This window comes from Palaemon carinicauda, chromosome 21 (assembly GCF_036898095.1).
Source record: "Palaemon carinicauda isolate YSFRI2023 chromosome 21, ASM3689809v2, whole genome shotgun sequence".
In the NCBI taxonomy this organism is placed as follows: domain Eukaryota; kingdom Metazoa; phylum Arthropoda; class Malacostraca; order Decapoda; family Palaemonidae; genus Palaemon; species Palaemon carinicauda.
The window spans coordinates 34,604,922-34,630,484 of record NC_090745.1 but is presented as its reverse complement, the minus strand read 5'-3'; the positions used below and the strand labels follow the sequence as shown (position 1 = coordinate 34,630,484).

Below are 25,563 nucleotides of genomic sequence, written 5' to 3'. Positions count from 1 at the left end.
GCATTTACACCTTAATTGTTAACATGGAGTGTTAGTAACCCATTTCTTTCAGCTTTTGGTGTCTGTTAGAGGATGTAGTACTCATTTAAACCCTTTTCTCCTTACAGGCGGTGCCTATGACGGAGATCCACTGTTGAGTGCAGATTTGTGTCAGGGCTGTGAGGCATCCTTATGGTCTCGATATTTGTCGCACACATGCGAAGTGTCGGAGGATGAAAGGCCCAGTATCGTCCTGGGACCATCAGGATTGCAGTGTTTGTAAGAATTTACTTCACTCCGCATGGGTCTCAGAGGATACCTCCGATGACGACCGCATGTTCTTCCCGCAGTACCTTCCCACCTGGTAAGAGGATGAGGTAAGTCTGATCTCATCAAGGATTCAGTGGTGTCTACCAATTTCAACTCCACTATGTCTCCCAATCTACAGTAACGATTGCTTCTTCCGTGACGGGGGCTGTTCCTGCCCTTTTCTCCTCCCAACATCTTCTGCTAGGCTCATGGAGCCCCTCAGTTCCCGAGTACCTTATGTACTGCAATGCATTAGGTACTTATGGCTAACACGAAAGCCTTCACGGAGGGGAATTAGCAATACCAGATGATGATGTTCAAGGCCTCGTGTGAAGAGATCCAGGCCTTGGAGAAGCAAGAGGTGTCGACTAGGTGTAAGGTCTTGCACTCCTAGTTACCTTATTGCATGCGGCAATGATGACGGCAGGGGGTATCAATATACAGATTGTCGCCTTTGGTAAGAGCTTGACCTCCTTCGTGGCTCTGGACAACGTGATCTTCCCCTTTGTTTCGAAGAGCTACTTGGCAGTGGAGTAAGCCATTTGTGAGGGTAAGCCTCTCCCAGCTTTGGAAGAGTGCACACCAGTCTCACCTGTCTTACCACACAATGCTGTCCACTAGACCAATGTCCAGTTTACATATGCTGAGAGTAAACTGGATAAGGATGCGGCCAGCCAACAATTTCTTGAGAAGCTGCCCAGGATTCATGAATACCTTCTTAAGTCTGAGTCGTAGGCCAGATAATGGTTGTCAGTGTCGATGTCTCTGTAGTGCTTTATGGAGATGATGATCGGGCATTTAGCAGATGCCTCAGTCTTTCCTTGCTGGTGAAAACTCATGTCACCACCTTTATGAAAGACCTTTATGCTTCTTTTCAGGTCTGTCGAGCCTGCAGAGAGCATGTACTTGACACAGCTACCATCCGCCAAGAGCTGAAACATTTCTCACCTCTAGCATCTAGGGAAAATTCCTGTTTCCTTAGAAGGTTGTGAAGGAAGTCATGGATAAGGCTGTTGCAGAGCTTAGAGCCTGTTCCAGAAGTGGGGGATCTCATTGAAGAGGTAGTTCACACCTGGGAGAGGCCACAACCAAGAGGTCTCGCAAACTGACTTATCATTGTAAGTCATTTGTTCTTTCTTATGCCGCTATCCCTCAAACTGTCTACACCGTGCCCTAACAAGTGGTGTCACAGTCCCCAGCCTTCCACCCGGTGTATGAGTAAGGGTCGTCTTCCGAGGCCGCCTTGACAGTGGAGGCAAGTCCATGGGTTGTCGAATTTGAAACGGCAGTGGAGGAAGAGGTTCACGTCCTCAACACAAAATAACGAAGGTCTCTCGGTAGGGGGACGGTTAGCCTTGTTCAATTATTGTGGGTTCTTCAGTCCTTGTACACATAATGTCCTTTCCAACGGCTTTGGTTGGAAGTAGTAACAAAGGCCACCACAGTTCCGGAGATTCTTCCAGAAACATCACCTTATCTGGAACAGTAGGTATAAGACCTCTTGAAGAGGGGAGTTACCTGTTGCGCGAGATCTATGAGATCTCAAGGTCGTCTATTTTGTGTGCCAAAATGGTTTCGAGCTTACCTTAAACTATTCTCGTCTTGTCCTGTCTAAACCAATTCGTTCAGTGTGACAGGTTCTGGATGTTGACTATTTCGCAGATACGGGCCTTACCACCCTTAGAGGCTTTCACTGTCTCTATAGGTCTTACCGATGTCTTTATATCGTCCGTTAGGTCGACACTTCTCCCCCTACCTTGGTTGCAGCCTGGAGAGAAAGGGCAACGTATTCAGAGCTATGCCATTCGGGCTCGGCATAGCTCTGAGGATTTTCACAAAGTTTACCGACGCAGTCGTACAACAATTTCGGGAGAAAGGCCTTCAAGTAGAGGCGTACCTGATTGACTAGCTAGTGTGAGTTCCCTTAACACAGAGTGCTCGGCAGCAGCGAATTGAGTTATATGGTTCGGCTAGTCCCTTGGATTTCACATCAACTTTAAGAAATCAAAACTGGCTCCAGCTCAAGACTTCCAGCAGTTGGAGATTTGTTGGGACCTTAAGTCTCACTCCCGTTCTATTCCTCCCTCCAAGGGAAAGGAAATAGAGACGTCAGTCGAGTCCCTGATCAAGTCGGGCATGATCACCAGGTGACACTCAGAAGGGGTTCGAGGATCTTTACAATTCCTGACCGTTGTCCTCAATGTACAACTCAAAGATTCAAACAGAGTTCGGGGTAGGAGAGCCTCCAAAAATCTTCCCGACCATCAGAAGCAGACCCCGGTTTTACTGCAGAAGCAACTTAGACCGTGGTCCACTGCCATAAGTCTTTCACAGATACTGCCTTTGCACTTTCCTCTTCCAGTGGTGACACTTTGTGCAGATGCCTCATTGGATGGTTGTGTTATAACCCACGCAAGAAAGTGTAAGGCTATTGGTCTCAGAAATCTTAACAATACCACATCAATATTCTGGAGTTCACGGCAGTCTTCTTTTCCCTCAAGAAATCATACCTGAAGGAGAACATTCATATCCACCTAAACCTCGATAACGGTTATAGTCTATTGAACCAGCAGACAAGGGTCGAGGTCTCCTCAATTAAACCACGTAATGATAACCGTCTTTACGTTGGCTCAGAAGAAAGGTTGGCACTTGTCAACATCTCTCCTTCAGTGAGATCAAGTCTCTGGCCTTCAAGTGGATCTGTTTGTGATGAGTCTCAACATGATACTTCCCTGCTAGGTAGCACCGAAAATGGTTCAAGCAGCAGTGGGCATGGACACAATGTCCTTGGATGAGAATTGTTAGACGACGATTTACCTGTTTCCACTGTTCAACCTCCTCGTGAAGGTTTTGGACAGGCTTAGATCTTTCAAGGGATGGCGGCTCAAAGAGCAACTGGTTTCCCATGGTCACGGATTTGAACCCCAACTTGTGACGTGACGAACTCGATTTTGTCTCAGGATGGACAGCAGGAGATTGTTTATACTTCATCATGGAGATCGAACAATCTTCATTTCATGATTGGTTTCACCGTAGTCCTGGGAATGAAATTAAGAATTCAATGTGATAAGCGGGTATTTGCGGAAACTATGAGTCGTCTAACACCATGACTCAGTATGAAACGTCATGGACAAATGGGTCAAATTTGTCAAAGACATAAATCCAGGGTCGATTACTATGGATTTTTGTTTAAGTTTCCAGCTTACTTTGCATGTTTAAGGTCTAGCTTCCTCCACAATTTCGTCGTACAATTCGGCCCTCACTAGACCTATACTATACGCCTTTGATGTTGACTTTTACTCGGATCTCTTCAACCAAGTTCCGAAGGTTTGTACAGGGCTACGGCTGTCGGCTCCATCGAAGCCTATCTCTTGATTTTTGGACAAAGTTTTGCAATTTGCTTCATACATAAGCAATCAAAAGGTTTCTATTCATGATCCCACTCAGAATGTCATCTTCTTAATTGTGATGGCTTCTAGTGCTCGGGTTAATGACATTGGGATGATTTCTAGAGACGAGAACCACATTGAATTTGTGGATAAGGGTGAGGTCAATTTATACCCTGATCCCACTTTTCTGGCTAAAAATTAACTTTCCTTTAAACCTTGGGGTCTATGGAAAATAGCTCCCTACCAGATGATCCTTTCCTGTGTCCAATACACTGTCCAAAAGTGTATTTGCTGAGAACAGTGCAGTTTAAGGGTGGTATTTTGTTTCAAAATGATACAGTGGTGTCTGATTTGTCTCTGAATCAGTTAAGAGCTAAGATTACTTTCTTTATACGAAGTGAGGACCTGGCTAGTAAGACATCGGGTCTCGACCCTAAAGATGTGGCTTCCTTCTTGAACTTTTTCCAATATATGTTCATTGAGGGACTGCAGGCATATACAGGTCGGAAGTCCACTTGGGTTTTCTTCAGGCATTATATGAAGCAATTAGAGGAGACACACCATTTTGTGGTGAATGCGGGAGTGTTATTAAACCCGCTGCAACGACGTATCCCACAATGCGTCCGTCCTAGGGCACTCCTTCAGCTTGTTATTAGCAATGAGTAAACAGAAGTTTTTGCTTCAAGGTAAAAAGGAAAAATGCACTTCACCATTTCCTTTTCATATTCACAGGTGTCTTTTCGATGCTTTGTGTGTTCCTTCAGTGCTACAGCCTAACTATCTAAATGGTAGTTAAGATATATCTCATTTAGTTTGGGTGATTACCCCTTTTTGTACAGACGTGATCATGTGTCTCTTGATCAAGTTTACCTTGTCATAAGTTTCCTATGGTTCCTTATGTCATGTATTTGTCCCCTTATGTTACCTTATGTATGGGTATGGATGGGATTCATTCACTTTGTACAATAATTTTCCTTATGCGGTTAATGATGGTTGCTTACTAACCTTGGCACTGATTATTGAGAGTAAAAGGCTGTGATTGTTACATTCCTTTTACTTTTACGCCCTACTATTATAATTATAATTACTGTAGAGGCATTATCTTTAGTGTGCCTTCTCATTATTATCCTTCCTGAACATAAATGGATTTAATCTCATGGCGGTCTTTGGTTCCATACACCTCACCTTTGATGCCTCCTTTAGTGTCGGCCTCCTTAGAGTTCCTAACACTAGGATCAGGTAATTTTCCAATTGCGGAGGGTGGTCTTTTGGTCCTTATTGCCTCCTTGTCAGACCATCATGCTTGTCAATTCTGCCTTCGAACTGTTCTGGGATATATAGTTGAGAGTGATACCTATGCATTGACGGAGTAATCCTGTAAGTGCATTTCGGTATTGGGACTTCTCTCTTTGAGGCTTCCTACCGAGGCATAGGTAATTCTCTGGAACACTTCCATCAGGACCACAAGGCTCGAGCCCAAAAAACGGATTTTGAAGTAGGAAAAATCTATTTTTGGGTGAGATAGCCATGTTGTCCTGATGGCCCACCCATTACGTTGTCCCTCCCCGATGCCTCATCGGATGCCGCTTCTCACGGTAGTTGCGCTACTTTCTGGAGTGAGTTTATCAGAGACGAGTAGTACTATGAAGGGAGAGGATATGTAATGACTCCTCACCTATCCTCATCCTTAGGTTCCTAGACTGGGTTAAGTCTGTTTGGGGTGCAGATATCTATGGTTATCTACGGATACGTCCCTGATTGTACATAATACCTTAGGATAGTCGTTCCGGGGGTTAGAACCCTGTGATACCTGACGGTAATTCTCTTGTAATATCACTCACAGAAATATTATACAGTAAGAAGCTGCTCGAAGGAACTTCCATCAGGATGACATGGCTCGAGCCCAAAAATAGATTTTTCCTACGTCAAAATCTGTTTGTTGAAATCTGCACTCCTTAAACTGTTTTGTTCATTGGTTATTTTTTCTCCTCAAATGTAAGGCTTTACATCAATATGCAGTTTCCCTTTTTCTGGATTCATAAATATCTTACCCTTTAGTTGGCAGACATACCGCAAGTTTTTTTTCTCTTAGTTATTATTTCAACTTTACTTGTATGGATGCATTTTAATGCGTATAAATCAGGTAAGGCAAAGTTTTATCTTTCTAACTTGAATGACATCCCTTAAAGAGATCCACCAAAGAAATTAAGAATTCAATGTGATAAGTGGGTATTTGCGGAAACTATGAGTCGTCTAACACCATGACTCAGTATGAAATGTCATGGACAAATGGGTCAAATTTGTCAAAGACATAAATCCAGGGTCGATTACTATGGATTTTTGTTTAAGTTTCCAGCTTACTTTGCATGTTTAAGGAAAATAAAAACACAAATGACATTTTACTCTACATTCAATAGAATTGAATATAAAAAAACTACTCCAAATACATGTATTTACGAAATTCTGCTTTACCAAAATCACTAGTTGGATATTTCTACCATCCTACACAACCCAGGAATGTTTACAGCTACTGTAAATAACAAGGACGAAAAAGCAAATTCATGATTAATGATACAAAATATTATGATTTAACAGCTGGCTGGAGAGGTTATCAAGAAATTTCCCCAATTACAGCAGCTTCTGAATGAGGAAGGGAACAAGGATGATTCCCCAAAATGCAGAATGCTTAGAAGAACCATTACATAAGATGTAATTGCAGTAGCAGGCATGTTCATTCAGAAGCCCTGAGAGAACTCCTGGCAATGAAGCACCCATACACTTAGATTCATAACTCTCCTTTGCACATCCTTTTTTCACACCAGAAATACCAGCTGAAACAAAAATATAACAAAATTATTGTACATCAAACAAAAGTCCTTAATATTTCTACAATTTTTATGAAACTATAAAATCTACTGATATCAAAGTTTGGAATAAAGAAAAATCATATTTTGCATATAAGATAATCATTAAAAATTCTAATTCAATGAAGATAAATATAATTCTGGCTAAAATTTACCCCTACCAGTATAGTTCAACAGCATTTCCCCACATTATAATTCCTAGGTACTGCCAGCAACATGAACTGGTATTTTATTCAGTCACCCATGCTTTGAAGCATATTACAATGCCAACATACAACTACAAACCAAGACATACATCATGATAGTGTACACTGACAGATATCAACGTACAACATCCCTCTTCTTCAAACAAAAGAAACAAAAAATTCATAAAATAAAAAACGCATCTTTCATCACAAAGAGTTCACTTAATCTCATAGCGGATAGAAGCATATTTCATAGGTATATGGTATTCAAAATGTGCAAGATCAATATCATCTATAAAATCAAAATTTTTGTTCTTTGGTTTCACATAACAGTAATTACTTATCATTAATTCACAGTTACCATAGGTACGCAAAACACCATTTCTAGTATTAACATTACTTTTTGTATAAGGAAATTTCTTACATGAATTATGACCCATCTCCTTTAAACACTATTTCTTGTTATTTAACTACCATTAATCATTTTCAAAACATAAGATCTGAGCTTTTTACAATTGTGATTAACAATAGAGTACCTGGGCTTCAAGATTATTCATTAGACTTTTGGACAAGTATCTTCAACCCTGGAAACAATTCTAAAATCTCTGGCCCTGCATCTTTATCATAATATTATTTTACTTCACTGCTTTTGTTCATTAAAGACTGGCTGGTCTTTTAAATTAAGCAAATTTTAATCTTTTTTAGCAGGAAAATTAGAACTGATCTTTCTCCCATACGGTAATTCAGAAGGGCTTGGGGTCCTGTCACTAATGGTGTGCTACATAGACAAAGTAGTGCCCCTTGGGGATCATTTCCTGATTGTCTCTCCTTTTTAAGAACTGATTTTGAGGTGGCAACCGTTCTTACAGCCGAAACGTTTCTCTGATGATATTAAGGTCTACCAGTGACATATTCAAAACTTCAATAAAAATCTGAATCTTAGCTATACTATATCAAGGACTGTTAACACGATACAAAGATTTTGTTATTCCATATACAGTATAACAAGTTTACTATTTTTTATTACTTTTCTACACATGGTAGTTTTTAACCCACAATCACAGGGTATTTTAATATAATGGTCTACTAACAATATCTAAGAATATCCATCTAACTCAAATAAATAAATTGAAAGTATTTCTCATTGTTGTGACCAGACATTAAGTGAAAAACCTTACTGCTCTTAGCATTTTGCGAACATACAGCACAGTCACCAACAGTCTCTATATCATATATGATATTTGGCATATATATGTTACCAACTGCTATGTGCTAACGCTTTGTCACACCTTAATCCCCAGCATGAATAGTTCAAACACTTTTTCCTCATGACTTCATAAATAAAACGTCTTTGGCCACTCTATATTAAACCATCTTCGGACAAATAATCTGACCAATAGGACTGAATAGTCTACGCTGTAAATTTTGACTAAGCCAGCCATCCATTAATTATGTGTTCAAGCAGTACAAAATTCAGAATCTCACTGACTAGCCAAAACATAATTTTTTTAATTGACCTATAGATACCTAAACCATGTGAATGGCTTTCTCTACGAGTAATTCTATCCAAAGACAAACTTTTACCTATAAAGGAGACAATACTTTATTTCTGTATAATATGGTTAAAAGTATAACAATATTCCTTGCAAACAAGGTGGAGCTTTACTTAATAACTTCAGAATAATATTCTCTAATGGCTTATGATAACTAAATACAACTAAAGATTTAACAATTGCATAAGTAGGAAATTATTCTAAACCAAAGACGACAGCAAATTACTCCGTTTGCATATCTAGATTCAGCAAGGGTTAACCCTGGATAGGTACGCTCCTCGGACACCCCTTTAAGGGTATACTCGGACGCGAACGACCCCGACGCCAAAAAAAATTCTTGAAAAATCAGTTTTTGCAGTAACCTCCTTTTTTCTTTTGCCAAAAAAAACTTCAATGAATGCTTAAAACAACTGTAAAGATAAATACTACTCATCTGCAGAAAAACTATTTATTATAAATATTTTAAAAAATTAAGTAGAAAAAAAAAGACCTGACATAAAAATTCATAAAAAAAAAGTTTATACATATATACACAAATCCTTTTAGGAATTGATTCTTGAATGTTTAGGACACATCTTGATGTATTTTGGATGAAGTCAGACCCATGGAGGTGAAGATCTGAAATGAGAAAAAAAGGGTAACTTTTTTTGGCCAAAAAAATTTGTCCAAATTTCATGAATTTTTTTGGGTACCCAAATGAAATAGGCAGTGGCTAATTTTTTTAGGGAATAAACATATGTTATCCTAAAATGGAAATATGTAAAAAAATCTTCATTATTTTGTAAATTACATTTATATCAGGGGCCATATCTAAAGGCAATTTTTTGAGTACTTAGAAATTTCGTAAAAAAATACATATATTTAATATATAATATGATATTTATGCAGGTAAAAATATACCAAAATATCACAAATTCTATAGGGAACAAGAATATATATAGATAGGGCAGCTTACGCTTCGGATATGTCCACAAAATGGCCGCCAACCACACTGACTCAGACTCCCTAATCTGCCACTTGAAATGTAGGAAGGGTATGTCAATTTCAAGGTGTTATTTACTAATCTAATTATTATTGGATATGCATAAAAATTGTATGGTGGGTTGCTGGATAATTGTCGATTATTTTACGACTATAAAATTAAAATTCTGACCCAAAAAAATTTTTTTGAAGGGAAATAAAATCGAAAAAAAAAATGTAAAACAATATAATATTTTAGCTAAAAAAATTTGATGATATTCAATCAAAAAAAAAGTAAACAAAATTTTCCGACAAATAAACATCTAGAGGAATCATTACTCTGTGATAGTTCCTTAGTACGTAGTAATTTTGAAAGAATTGGGAAAAAACGAAAAAATGGCAATCACCGGAAAATCGAACACATACCTATATATACGCCATATCTGGCTAAAAAAAAGATAGGCATGGGTAGCCAGATCATCTAGAAACACTTTCCAACACTATAAAAATATAAGTTTTGCGACACTACTTGCCAATTCCTTACGGTAACATGACTAAGCAAAAAAATGCAAAACAAATAAAAAGGGGCACTCGCGGAAAAATGGCTAACATTCTAATATACGGCATTTCAGAAAAAAAAATTCAGCCACGTGCTAGGCAAACCATCAAGGCACATTTTCCGACAAATAAACATCTAAATTAATCATTACTCTGTGATAGTTCCTTAGTACGTAGTAATTTTGAAAGAAATGGGAAAAAACGAAAAAATGGCAATCACAGGAAAATCGAACACATACCTATATATACGCCATATCTGGCTATAAAAAAGATAGGCATGGGTAGCCAGATCATCTAGAAACACTTTCCAACACTATAAAATTATAAGTTTTGCGACACTACTTGCCAATTCCTTACGGTAACATGACTAAGCAAAAAAATGTAAAACAAATAAAAAGGGGCACTCGTGGAAAAATGGCCATTCTAATATACGGCATTTCAGAAAAAAAAAATTTCAGCCACGTGCTAGGCAAACCATCAAGGCACATTTTCCGACAAATAAACATATAAATGAATCATTACTCTGTGATAGTTCCTTAGTACGTAGTAATTTTGAAAGAAATGGGAAAAAACGAAAAAATGGCAATCACAGGAAAATCGAACACATACTTATATATACGCCATATCTGGCTAAAAAAAAAAATAGGCATGGGTAGCCAGATCATCTAGAAACACTTTCCAACACTATAAAAATATAAGTTTTGTGACACTACTTGCCAATTCCTTACGGTAACATGACTAAGCAAAAAAATGCAAAACAAATAAAAAGGGGCACTCGCGGAAAAATGCCCGACATTCTAATATACGGCATCTCAGATAAAAAAAAAGACATGCACGTGTTAGCCCAACCATCAAGGCACACTTTCTAACACATAAACATGAAAAAAAAATCAATAATATACGGCAATTCCTTACTACGTAGTAAATTTTTACAAATATTGAAAAAAAAACAGAAATTGGCAACCGCAGTTAAATACCCAATATACCAATAACTACGTCGTATTTGACAAAAACAAAATCACGCATGGGTAGCCAGATCATCTAGACACACTTTCCAACACTAAAAAAGCAAAAGTTTTACGACACTATTTCGCAATATCTTACGGAAAAATGACTTGGCAAAAAATTGAAAAAAAATGAAAAAGGGGCACTCGCGGTAAAATGCCCGACATTCTAATATACGGCATCTCAGATAAAAAAAAAGACATGCACGTGTTAGCCCAACCATCAAGGCACACTTTCTAACACATAAACATGAAAAAAAAATGAATAATATACGGCAATTCCTTACTACGTAGTAATTTTTACAAATATTGAAAAAAAACAGAAATTGGTAACCTCAGTTAAATACCCAATATACCAATAACGACGTCGTATCTGACAAAAACAAAGTCATGCATGGGTAGCCAGATCATCTAGACACACTTTCCAACACTAAACAAGCAAAAGTTTTACGACACTATTTGGCAATATCTTACGGAAAAATGACTTGGCAAAAAAATGAAAAAAAATGAAAAAGGGGCACTCGCGGTAAAATGGTCCTCGTGGTGATGAACGACATTTTAACTAAAAAAAAAATCATGCACATGGTAGCCAAACAATCCACCAAGACTTTCCACAACTGATAACCTATACAAGTTGCACCATTCTACGACAATTTCATAATACGTAATAACTTTGATAATTATGCAAACTACCTTAGAAGGGTAAACTCGGTCGTGCTCGACCCCGACACGTCTCAGAAATCGGGGAAGGAGTACAGCTACAGCAATGCACATCTGGACACTACTAGAGCGTGTAGGGGAGACACCTCCTGCAGGTCGATCACCCACAAATTCAGTCACGGGGGTGAGTCACGTGAGAAAAACCTGTTTTTTTTTTACGCTCGGGGTCGCGAACGACCCACCGTACCTATCCAGGGTTAATGCTTTGAATCCAAATACTACTGGCTTACCACCCTGACGCAAAGAACCCCCCAAAGCTGTCATGGACACAGCTGCTTCATTTTCTTTAAAAAATAGGTCAGCATCATATCTTTGTGAATTTCTTCTATCACAGCATCGAATTTACTCAGACATTTACTTTTCCAGCTTCAGTCTAAATGATGTTTCAGTGGTTATCCTAAAGTGATACTTATATATCACAAATGAAGAATAAACGAACTAGAATATTGAATAACTGTGGTTCTAAGTTATTATAAGGAGCAGGTCATTTATGTATATCATCATACTTTCTTGCATATAGTTTCACTCAATATTTTGACCATATTAACCCTTAAAATTCAATAGTGTCTTCATGAATTTCCATACCTGAAAACTAAAATATATTTCTCTGCAAATTGCATTGCAATTTTTTTAAGTTTCACCATACACAATTACATCATGTGCTATTTCTAATTCACGTTTAATAAAATTATATAATATGTCATCCATTGACTTCTGAATAATGTACAGTATTGAGAAACAGAACTAAAACGTTATCTGCAAAATCTTTTTTGGGCTCAAGCCATGTCGTCCTGATGGAAGTTCCTAAAGGGTAGCTTCCTTGGTTATATATAACTACGGCGATATTCCCAGAGAATTTACCTTAAGGTACCCAGAATTCTAACTCCTGGAGCGAATATCCCTGATAAAAGAACCAGGGATATCGCGAAATATCAGAGGACGTATTCTTGACACGCCACATAGCAATCTGCACCCCGAACAGAGTTAACACTTCGAAGGGGTCAATTGGCAAGAAAACGAAAACGAGAAAGAAAGGAGAGCCGCTCGCAAGGTATCTCTCCTCTCCCGTTTCGTAAGCGTGCATTGCGCCGCTCACGGCGCCATCTGTATTCCTTTTTGCGTAGCTCAACAACTCGGTGTTTTTTCCCATTGTTTATCGCAATTCTTGGATTTTTTCATCTCATAATGCTTTCTCCAACTTCTTCTGCTTCTGATAAGTTGAGTATTATTTCTTTTATGTATAAATGTAAGCTCTTGGTAATTTTAAAAGTGATTTGATAGTGATATCGTTGTTACAAGAGCTGTTGCCTACCGGAGGCGTCCTGGACGCTGTCGCTCGCTAGGTATGAGTTATTTAGTTAGCCAGAGCGACGTTCCCGGCTGTTTCGCTTTATTAATTTTAGCTGTTTAGCGTTACATAGGATTTCTTTATATGATGCTTTTAGTAATTTTGTTTTGGCGAAGGATTTGCCGATTCTGGCCTACGCTAGACCTTGTAGCCTAGTTGTTTGGCTCTAGTACTTTCCTGCATGATATTCAGATTTCAGAGTGTTTTAAAATTTTATTGAAGCTTTAGGCAGTTTTATACATTTAAGATTATGTTGATTTTCTTCCAAGATAGTATACGAGTGAGTTTCGGTGATTTAGGTAATCGATTCTCTTTGCGCCTAGGCTAGTTGTCTATGGGGCCTTAGTATACTTTCTCACACTCCCCGGTTGCTCTCTTCTAGTCAGGGAAGGTGTGCAATCCCTTTCCCTCTGTTTAAGCCTCGGGCTTAACCCTAGTGGTTTATCTGAATTGACTTTAGATACAACTATATTAGGGTGTTTCTATTCCTTCCTGTTTCCAATAGTCTGGCTTCAGGGAGGGGGCAGGACATCAGAGTTCTTAGTCTGAGTCTGTTTATGTCTAGCTTGTGGTTGAGATTCCCTTGCTAGACTGACAACAGACATAGGAGGCTTAGCCTCCTTAGTTCACTTTCGAAGGTTTCTGTACGAGATGATTCCTTCTTCTTGTGATCTAGCAGACTAGTCCAGTGTTGTTGTTCTCGGTGTGGAGGATAAGATCCTCTTTTCTGTGAATAACAACGCCTTCCTTGCTTTGGTTCCGTGGGAGTTGGCAAGTATTGCTGGCCTCCCTCCTCGGATCTCCCCTAGGCTAAGATGAGTTTTCTTGGCTGCGGGTGATTCATTACTAGAGCAATGTTGGCAGGACCCTCTTCTCCCTTTCCCCCTCTTTCCTTTGTAATGGCCTAGCCATTGCATTCCTGTCCGTCATTCTACATCTGTACCTAGCATAGGTCAGGATGTGGGGTTGACTCAGTCCCTTGCCGGCCGGCAGTGCGTGCCGGCCGGCAGTGCGTGCCGGCCGGCAAGGGTCTTCTGCTTTGAGTGCTGCCCGGACCTCCCTTGGTCTCTCATCCATGTTTGTCTGTAGAGCCAGATGGCATTGGTCAGGAAGCCTGAAGTTATATTCTCCCCTTCCTTATGTGCAATCTTTCGGGTTGCCGGGTTATGAGGTAGTACAGTCTCTTATCCCAGCATCCATTCTGTTTTTCTTCTAGTGTTGTACCCTAGCCCGGCTGCCGGCCACTCAGTCGGAGTTCTCTGGTTCTTTTGCTGCCGGACGGCATTGGTTGTATACCTTTACCGGCCGGCTATATATCACACCATTGTCTGCTGGCCGCTACGATTAGTGGCCGGCAGCCAGGTGTGGTTGTTGTTTAGCTGCCGGCCGGCACATGCATTCGAACCAGAGTTCTTCCGCCTTATAGTTTATAAGTAGTAATAATTTGGAACTAGTTAAGGTGTGTGCCGGCCGGCACATTACCTTCTATACTATAGCCAGTATTTTTCAGTATAGTATATACTGTAGGGAGAAAACTATAGTATAGTATTTGTTACAATACTAAGTTTTTCTAACACTTTTGTGTTATCTTGCACAGCCCTTTGGTGTAACCTTACAGATAAAGAAAGTGAGTTCTTTCATGTCTACTATCCAGCATTTTAAAATCACCTTTTTGGGTGTGAGCTACACCTGTTTCCTCTGGAAATTATTCATTGGTTGCTCTAGTATACATTAACCATACGATATTATTATCGGGAAGGTTGCAGCAATTGACTGTGCGGGAAATACAAGGGTGTGTCTTTCCTTTCTGGTTTAGTTATGCTAGGCTATGTATATCCAGTGATACGTAGTTCACTTGATACTCATGGAATTTTCTTCTCTTTACAGGAGGACCATCCAAAGTGTGGAAGCGTTTTCTGCAACGTCCGCAGCAAGAACTTCTGCGGACATGATTTGTGTAGGAGGCACACAGCATGCGCAGTCTCCAAAGGTGATCTCCGGTATTGGGACCCGCAGGTATGTACCGTGTGTACAAACCTGATTACTGAGGCTTTTGATTCCCCTAAGTCGGTGGAGTCAAGGGACGCAGCAAGGGAGAAGCTTCGTACCTGGGTAAGGGGCTTTCAGAAGAACACTTCTGGGCCCTATCTTCCAAGTGAGAAGATGAGGGCTTACCTTTTCCCCAGGGCGTCAGCTGAGGCAGTGATTCCCCAGCCTCAAGTGGAGATACCAGTGGTTCAGATCCCTGTGGATGCTGAAGTCGCGGACGCCCTGCAGGACATCCAATTCGACGAAAGGATGTCGGAGGTGTCCGAGCGTCTGGAAGATGACCTTCTGGCAGAGGACCAGGATGAAGAGCAGGCTCCAGACAATGAAGAGGAAGAGGTCGACGAGGTGTCGGCTACTCCGGTTCAGGCCCCTGAACCTATTCCCTCAACATCGTTCTCTCTCCAAGAAGAGCTGGGAAAGACCCTTTCCTCCATCGTTGGAATGATCCAACAGATGCAGAGGGAGAATAATGAGAAGGTGGCTGCAATGGAGCTGGAGATGCGGAGACTTGCAGCATCACGTGGGCCCCAGAAGAAGCTCAGCGTGAAAGATCTTCCCTTGTGCTCAGATGCTAACCCTTGGAAGTATGCTGAGCACATGCCTATGACGATGGGAAAAATCGTCATTTCGGAGAAGTTGGGCTCAGTCCCCCTTGAGGAGGTGGAATTCTGGCCCAGCAAGGAGTCGTATCCGGACTGTTATGTCCGTCTAAGGAAGGAACCAGCCTCAAAGGAAGAAACAGAGCTGAAGGAGGTCATAGTTTTGGACAACGCTAAGGCTCAAGCTTTACTGTCAAGCTCGATGAAAGAGAGGGGCTTCACAAACTCAAAGGTACCTGCTTTGAGTAAGAAGCACCCTTCCTTTGTGTCCTCTCCTTCTAGAGCCTTCCCCTTTATGCAGAAAGGGTTTACGGCTGTGCTGAAAGCAGTCGAGGCAGGTAAGGCATGCCCCTCCTTGGAGAAGTGTAAACCTCTGTCTTTGGCCCTACCCATGGACCACAAGGACTGGAAGGACGTCCATCTCACCTTCTCAGTCGGGAAGTTGGAGGCTGATATTGCCGGACGTCAGTTCGGTGAGAACCTCCCCAAGCTGTCTGACTTTCTTTTGCGAAGGGAGCTTGAGACAAAAGAAAGACTGGCTGCCTCAATGTCTCATCAAACAACTCTGGAGACAATGGCAAGTGACCCCAAGGTCCATGAGATGTTCATGGTAGTGGCTAAGACACACCTAGTCACAGTGACGAAGGATCTTTACAGCTTCGTCAAAGCTAGGAGGGCTTGTAGGGAGTTCGTGTTCGCCTCGACTGCGGTGAGGCACGGGCCAAGGAAGCTAATCTCCTCCAACATTTGGGGCAAAGACCTCTTCCCTAGTGAAGCGGTCAAGGAGGTTGTAGATAAGGCCGCCACGGAGAATAGAAACCTTCTCCAGAAGTGGGGCCTATCTCTCAAGAGAAAGTCTTCCCCGGATGAGGGTCCCCAACCAAAGAGGAAGACTAAGAAGACTAGGCTACCCTCTCAGCCAGCCAAGCCATTCAGACAGCAGCAGCAACAGCAATTTCCTATGCCTACAGTGCCCCAGATGGTGGCACAAACCCCGACCACGTGCCAGTGGGTACCCCAAGCTATGTCGACGCAGTCTCCGGCATTTAACCCAGCGTTCGAAGGGCAGTCAACTACCTTTCGAGCGAAGCCTAGAGGAGCAGCCAGAAGTTCGTCTAGACACCCCTCAAGGGGGAAGGGATTCAGGGGTGGTCGCGGTCAAGGAGGCAAGGCCTCAGGGCAACAGCAGTCAAAGTGAGATGATACCGGTAGGAGGGAGACTTCAGAATTTTCGGGATCGGTGGACCTTCGATCCCTGGGCCCACAGCCTACTCAAGAATGGACTGGGTTGGAGCTGGTACAGCACTCCACCCCCGTGCCCTCGATTTTTCCAACACTCCACCCACGTTCTGGAGGAGTACATTCAAGAACTGTTGGAGAAAAGGGTAATCCAAAGGGTAAAGTCCATCAAATTCCAAGGGAGGCTGTTTTGTGTTCCCAAGAAGGACTCAGAAAAACTCAGAGTCATTCTGGAGTTGTCGCCACTCAACAAGTTCATTGTGAACTGCAAGTTCAAGATGCTTACACTGCAACACATAAGGACCTTACTGCCCAAGAGGGCATTTACCGTCTCCATAGATTTGTCAGACGCCTATTGGCACGTTCCAATCAATCGTCAACTCTCCCCCTACCTAGGGTTCAAGCTACATCAAAGACTCTACGCCTTCAGAGCCATGCCATTCGGGCTAAACATAGCCCCAAGGATCTTCACAAAGCTTGCGAGCGTAGCTCTCAAACAATTACGCCTAAAGGGAATCCAGGTGGTAGCCTACCTGGACGACTGGCTGGTGTGGGCAGCATCCAAGACAGAATGTTTGCAAGCTTCCCTACAGGTGATCCAGTTCCTAGAGTATCTAGGCTTCAAGATCAACAGAAAAAAGTCTCGACTTTCTCCATCTCAAAAGTTCCAGTGGTTGGGAATCCACTGGGACCTAGTGTCACACCAACTCTCCATCCCGGCAAAGAAGAGGAAGGTGATAGCTGGTTCTGTCAAGAGACTTCTGGATTCCGAAAGGATATCAAGATGCGAACAGGAGAGAGTGCTGGGCTCTCTCCAGTTTGCCTCAGTAACAGACCGGGTGCTAAGAGCACAGCTAAAGGATGCAACCGGAGTTTGGAGAAGTTATGCATCAAACGCGCGAAGAGATCTGATAAGACCAGTTCCGCTTCGTCTACGTACTCTTCTCAGGCCTTGGTCCCAAGTCAGGCAACTAAAGAAGTCGGTACTTCTTCAGCCACCTCCCCCCTCGTTGACTATTCACACAGACGCCTCGAAGGAGGGTTGGGGAGGTCATTCTCATCGGAAGAAGGCCCAAGGGACTTGGTCCAATCTATTCAAGACATTTCACATAAACTTTCTGGAAGCTATGGCAGTACTCCTTACCTTGAAGAAAGTCTCCCCTCGTCGCTGGATCCACATAAGGTTGGTGCTGGACAGCGAGGTGATTGTGAGATGCTTGAATCGACAAAGATCGAGGTCACCACCACTCAACCAGGTGATGTTAGCCATCTTTCGACTGGCGGAAAAGAAGAAGTGGTACCTGTCGGCAGTTCACCTTCAAGGAGTCCGCAATGTGACAGCGGACGCTCTATCCAGGTTCACACCTATAGAGTCGGAATGGTCCCTAGACGCAGGATCATTCTCCTTCATCTTGAGTCAAGTCCCAGAACTGCAGATAGACCTCTTTGCGACGAAAGACAACAAGAAGTTACCCCTTTACGTGTCCCCGTACGAGGATCCCTTGGCGGAAGCAGTGGACGCGATGTCCCTCGACTGGAACAGATGGTCCAGGATTTATCTGTTCCCTCCTCACAACCTTCTGTTGAGGGTCCTCAACAAACTGAGATCTTTCAAGGGAGTAGCGGCAATAGTGGCTCACAAGTGGCCGAACAGCGTGTGGTTCCCTCTGGCATTGGAACTACGACTGAAGTGCCTACCGTTACCAGATCCAGTTCTGACCCAGCGAGTTCAGAAGTCGACTGTCTGCGCTTCATCACAGAAAACCCGGAACCTGCAGCTCATGATTTTCTCTCCCTAGCGGTGAGAAAACGTTTCGGGATTTTGAAAGACAGTATAGATTTCCTCAAGGAATATAAGTGCAATTCTACTAGAAGGCAATATGAGTCATCTTGGAGGAAATGGGTGGCCTTTGTCAAGGCGAAGAATCCGCAGAAGATCTCGATGGACTTCTGCTTAACTTTCTTCATCCACCTCCATGGTCAAGGGTTAGCAGCCAACACAATATCAACGTGTAAATCTGCTTTGACAAGAACCATTTTATATGCCTTCCAGGTCGACCTCGCTAACAATATTTTTAATAAAATTCCGAAAGCCTGTGCTAGGCTCAGACCATCAGCACCTCCAAAGCACATTTCATGGTCCTTAGATAAAGTTCTTCATTTTGCTTTGCTGTTGAACAATGAGGAGTGTGCTTTAAAGGATTTGACCCAAAAAGTTATTTTCCTATTTGCACTCGCGTCGGGGGCCAGGGTTAGTGAAATTGTAGCCCTCTCGAGAGAGGAGGGTCGTGTTCAGTTCTTGGATGGGGGAGAACTGGACCTGTTTCCGGATCCTACGTTTCTCGCCAAGAACGAATTACCCACCAACAGGTGGGGTCCCTGGAGAATCTGCCCTCTGAAAGAAGATGCATCTTTATGTCCAGTGGAATGCCTAAAGGTCTACCTTCGTAGAACTTCAGATTTCAAGGGTGGTCAACTATTCAGGGGAGAAACATCAGGCTCAAATTTATCACTGAAACAACTTAGGGCGAAAATCACCTATTTTATTCGCAGAGCAGATCCAGACAGTACACTCCCAGGTCACGATCCGAGGAAAGTTGCCTCATCCTTCAATTTCTTTAATTGTATGGATTTTGAACATCTTCGTTCATACACTAGCTGGAAGTCTTCCAGAGTGTTCTTTCGTCACTATGCAAAGCAAGTGGAGCAACTAAAGAGGTCTGTGGTAGCAGTGGGTTGTGTCGTTAACCCTGCTGTTTAACTCTGCGAGGAACAGTGGATTTAATTCCGGGGTGAGTGTGTAGTTACGAACTGTTCTACAAACTAAGTGTGAGGGCACTGGGTTGCCCACATTGACTGTTCCACTTTCAAAGGTGAACCTAGCATAAGTGCAGACATGTGTGCCGAGCGTTTACAACGCTAATGTAACTGATTAGTAATACAGACTTTTATAATTTTGATACCTCGGTATGTTAAAAGTGGCGCTAATGTTTTTCTTTCAGATAAACAAGTTTCTGTTTACTATCATGCTTATGCTTATTTGTTGGTTATCCTCCTCTTATATTTATATAATGGTTGTTTAACATGTTTTATTTATTGTTTGTCAATAAACTAGTTCTTGTGAACCTTGCGTCTCCTTCACCTGTGTCAATTTATTTGATATAATTTTGCATTACGTTCTATGTATATTTATCTGGGATAATTCTAATAGATTGTTCCTTTATGCAAGCATTCTTTGCATTGGTTTATGCTTTCCCTTGGTGGGAGGACTCCATACCCTGAGGGGACGGTGGCGGATATGCAAGTTTTCTGCCTACTCGGATATAAACCTTTGTCCAATCCAGTATTGAACGGAGAACGGGTCGATATTTCATATTGACTCAGTGGTTCTTTACAAACTATGCTTTACATGATATAGGGTGAGACCACTATATTGGCTTGTCTGTTATTCATACATAGGTATATGTACTCTTCGAGACTTTTCCAGAGTCTAGTATGACTCTTCCCTGTAGGGGGCAGGAAGCACTAACATGGTCTATGGTTAGATGAAAAGATGTATGACGGTAACATCTTAGGTCTCTAGGTCTAGTTGGCCAGGAAATACCTTCGGGGAGTACGGCACGTTTTGAGAATCCACAGATACAGTAATGCTCTGGTATACTTCCATCAGGACGACATGGCTTGAGCCCAAAAAACGGATTTTGAGCGAAGCGAAAAATCTATTTTTGGGTGAGATGGCCATGTCGTCCTGATGGACCCGCCCTTCCCTTTTCTTCTAAAAAGGGCTGTAGGTCCCCTCCCTACATACAGTATCTGTAGCACCTCGTGTATCGCTACAAGGAATACAGATGGCGCCGTGAGCGGCACAATGCACGCTTACGAAACGGGAGAGGAGAGATACCTTGCGAGCGGCTCTCCTTTCTTTCTCGTTTTCGTTTTTTTGCCAATTGACCCCTTCGAAGTGTTAACTGTTCGGGGTGCAGATTGCTATGTGGCGTGTCAAGAATACGTCCTCTGATATTTCGCGATATCCCTGGTTCTTTTATCAGGGATATTCGCTCCAGGAGTTAGAATTCTGGGTACCTTAAGGTAAATTCTCTGGGAATATTGCCGTAGTTATATATACCCAAGGAAGCTACCCTTTAGGAACTTCCATCAGGACGACATGGTCATCTCACCCAAAAATAGATTTTTCGCTTCGCTCAAAATCCGTTCATTTTCCATCAAGATTATTTAAAAAATTACACAGTTTGCGGCTAATCTTAACAAGTGTCTGAATCTTGTGATAGGTCCATTTTACAATTTTATTTCAAATCTCTGTGATCTAAACATATCCTAAACCCACCTTAAGCCTTCATTCAAAATTCAAGTAACTTTGATCTCTGGTGAAAATAATTGGACTGGATTGGTACAGACTATGATTTACACTATCTAGTAAAAGAACTTTCTTGGCCATATGATGATGAAAAATTTACATTTGTTTTGTACCACACAATTTTAGAGAATTTGTGTCCCTTGCTTTCACATTAGTAACTGAGCTTATGAGACTGAAAACATAACTTGTTGTCCTCTGCACTGTAGCCTGAAAAATTTGTACTAACTTAATTCCCTTATCTAATTTTAGACAATTTCCCTTCTTGATTAGAGTTTTTTCTCTCTTCTAGTCACCTTGTACCCTTAATTAACTGTAATGTAATCTGATAATAGGAATTATCAGAGAATTTTCATAAGCTCTCTTTTATCTAAGCCTAAAAAATCAACAATGGGCTCACTTTCTTTCTGAATTAATAAGGTAGAAAGCTCCTGCCTCTTAAGTCAATCATGAAAAGTTTCCATAATTTGTGAATAAAATCTGTTAAAAACAAAATCTGGATTTCTCTTTTCATCATCATTTGACATCTAACGTTCATGACCTGTGTGACCAGAGGACAAGAGGATATTATCATTATTAACACAGTTTATAACAAAATAACTATTCAGAAAACCATACCCTTTTTCTAATGCATCCATTTGAGCTGCTACTTCCAAATGAAGGGTTACAAGGGGCACAAGATATTCTTTGTTATCTTGAACTTGATACCAGAGGAGGTCTTAGCAGCGAATAAGCCTATGAAAGGCAAGCTAACTCTGCTGTGTGAGAACGAGTATGGGGACTGCAAGGTAAAACCTTTATCTATGTACCATTCTAAAAACTTTTCTTCTATTGCTTTCACCTCTGCCATTAGGGCGGGAGCTTCATGTCATTTCAACAGTATTTTGGCCATATAATTACCAATTTATGCACGGAATTACAATATATAGCCAGGATTTTCAAGAAGAGTAATAATTAAGCATGTTCATGAGGTGTTTGGTTTCGTATAATGTTATATGTAGACTAAATATATGTATATTTTATTACAAAACTTGTGAAAAGAGCTTATTTTCTCACATATGTTACTTTAAAAGTAAAACAAGTAATTTTTGTTATATATGTTAATGTAATTGTCACACGAAAATATCGCTGTGTTCTTCTTCAAGAGTTTTGGATTCTACTTCGGCGACAGCTGTCTGACAGGCATGAGCTATACAGTACTAGAGGAGTCAAGAATGGGTCCGTCGCATGGCAGTCATGTTAGGAACGTCTAGTCTATCAAGACCATTCGGGACCATTCATTTGAAAGGTTTAAAGGCCACATACGAAAGGCAGAGGCAAGGGACAGTGATATTACCCTATCAAGCAATACAATACCCTAGAGTCTGACCATATAACAGATCTTGACATAGGAAAAATCTATTATTGGGTGAAATAGCCATGTCACCCTGATGGAAGTTCCTCAAAGGCAGCTTTCTATTTGGGATATTTCTGCAAGTGATATACCAGAGAATTTTACCTTGAAGTATCACAGGGTTCTATTCCCGGGAGCAAATATCCCGAGAGATATCATGTATGTAACAGCAATGTGTTTAAAACAAACCATGGCTATCCTTCCCCGAATAGAGTTAACCTCGTCTCGAAGAATATGGGATACAATTGATACGTGGGCGAGAGAGCCTTTACAACTCCGATCCCAGTGTGCTGAAAATATGTTCGCTGGTTCGCCATCGCAGGATGCGAGGACTCACACTGAGAATTGGAAGCGGATGAAAAGTAACAGGTGGGTCCATCAGGACAACATGGTTAACTCACCCAAAAATAGATTTTTCCTTTGTCAAAATCCATTTTTAGGGCACGAGCCCTGTCGTCCTGATGGAAGTGTACCAGAGAATCAACATTCTGAGTTGTGGCCAGAAGGTGTTTTAACCTATTTGGGTTCTTAGATCTCCCACTAATTATATAAGGGCAAAGGTCCCATATAAATAGTGTGTCAGAATAGGTGTGTCCACACCTCCACGTGGCAGTTGGAACGATATTCCCCAGCTATGAACAGTGTAAGCAAGTTTTTGTAAATTGCAAATGAACAAAAGAATTATCTGCACAGTCCCACTTACTGTGAATAAAATCTTTGTTTAAGGTGATCTACCAGACCACTGCCAGTAAAAAAGAATAGTTAAAAAATGGAGGCACAATGTTTTTTTTTATTTGGTTACAGTAGGTCCATATAAAGGAAACACCAAAAGAGTTCTTTTATTGTTTCCAAAAAATCATAAATGTAACAATAATTGGTGTAACAATATGTACATTGAATATGTGTAGAAAACAGAAGTTTTTAACTCCAGAATTATGTAATAGAGTAAAATATTAATAACATTTCATATAAGAAGAGGAGAATATCACCTTTGACTCTTCCTATAAACACACACACACACACATATATATTATATATATATATATATATATATATATATATATATATATATGTATATATATATATATATATATATATATATATATATATGTAAATATATATATATATATATATATATATATATATGTATATATATATATATATATATATATATATATATATATGCACACATTGCAAAATTAATATTACACTTGCATTATGTAGAATGGAAAAGTCCCAATTATACAATCAACAAGAGTCCATGCACAACACTAAGAAGCTGGTTTAATCACACTACCAGCGGTCACTACAAAGTGTTTAATCTCTTCCAATTGATGCAAGTAATGTTTGAAAAACACTCTTGAAGGTTTTCATCCTGTGTAAGCCTGTAAGCCTTCAAAGGACATGTACTGGAAAAAGTTTAAGGAAGAGAGAACTTTCCTTGGGTAATGACATGATGACATACTATCGGGGTCAGCCATTCTGACAAAATAGTTGAGTTTGGACCTTAGCTGTTTCAAATAGAGATTAGATCCTGTTGTTACACCTATAAAAAGTTGTCCAAAATTAAAGGCACCATTCTTCAACAGGTAGGCCTTATGGCATTCCACAGGGCACAGAGAAGGGTCTTCCTTTAGTGGAACGATCTTCCAGGGTCACCAACGTTTTGTGAGAAGTTCCTTTTCAGCCAGGAATGCAAGATCTGGGTAAAGATTAACCTTCCACGATTCCGAGAATTCAATGTGGCCATCATCCCATAGAAGTGACACAATCTCGCTGACTCTAACGCCAGAAGCCAAAGCAAGGAAAAACATTGACTTTTGAGTAAGATCCCTCAAAGAGGTAGTGTCACTATCTCTGGAGAAGGCTAAGTGCAAGACTTTATCCAACGAGCCTGAGATGGCCTTGGAAGGAGCATTTGGTTTCAATTTAACACAAGGCTTCAGGATGTTTCCGAGCAGCTCGCAATTTAGTTCAAAATCAAAAGCATAAGCGATAGGTTTAATTAGTGCCGATTTACATGAGGCAATAGTTGTAGAGGCTAAACCTTGTTCGTGTGATAAGATAAAGAAGGAAATACAGAAGTCCATAGTAATGGAAGAGGACTAATGTATTTTAACGAAATCTAGCCATTTTTTCCCGACATACTGTAGATCGATGTAAGTCGACAAGCTCTTGGCAGTGGACCACGGCTTGAGCTGTTTGCGCAGTAAAGCAAGGGTTTTGTGGCGCAGATCTCTAAGAGCATTTCATGCCTTTCTTCTCCAGACTCTGTTGGCATCCTTGATTCTTGATTTTAGGATTGGGTCTGTCATGGCAGAAAACTGAAGTGATCCTAAGACTCTTTCCTGTTGACGTTTTGGGATTACTTTCGACCGAAGTAAGCACCTGACCGAGTTTGCGATTTTCTTTCTCTTGCCTTGTGGTAGAGAAAGCATGTGGGATTTTAGATTCCAGTGAAGCCCTAGCCACTGGAATTCTTGAGTTGGAGATAGCCTGAACTTTTCGAGGTTAATTTGAAACCCAAGAGACTAGGAATTTCATGACTTCTTGACCTGCTAGAAGACATTCCAACTTCGTTGCAGCCCAAACTTGCCAGTTGTCTAGGTATACCATCACCTGAAGGCCTTTCTTCCTTAGTTGTTGGACAATGGCCTAGACTAGCTTTATGAAAATCCTTGGAGCTATGCTGAGCTGAAGGGCATAACTCTGAATATGTAGGCATTTCTTGCCAGTCTGAAACCAAGGTAGGGGGAGAAGTGCCGACCTATCAGAAGATCCCAATAGGCATTGGTAAGGTATATGGAGACGGTGTAGGTTCCCTGGGGTGGTAGGGTCTATATTTGTGAGATAGTTAGCATCTGGAACTTGTCGTTCAGAATGAATTTGTTTAGATGGGACAAGTCCAGAATAGTTTGAAGAGTGTTCAAATCTTTCTTGGGCACGCAGAATAGCCACCCTTGAAAGTTCATGGATTTTGTGCAACGGATGACTCCCTTCTGGAGAAAATCCTGTCTATAATCCTCCAAGAATGGGGTTGTG

The 25,563-nt window shown here is 41.1% G+C and overlaps 1 protein-coding gene across 1 annotated transcript in view; it reads right to left on the bottom strand.

The window, feature by feature from the left end:
* Positions 1 to 6,069: 6,069 nt before the first annotated feature.
* Positions 6,070 to 25,563, bottom strand: part of LOC137615266 (uncharacterized) — a 169,449-nt gene continuing 149,955 nt past the window's right edge. The window contains exon 4 of the mRNA XM_068344990.1: positions 6,070 to 6,508. Coding sequence (XP_068201091.1) covers positions 6,306 to 6,508 — 203 coding nt within the window. The 3' untranslated portion in view covers positions 6,070 to 6,305. The remainder of the gene's footprint in view (positions 6,509 to 25,563) is intronic.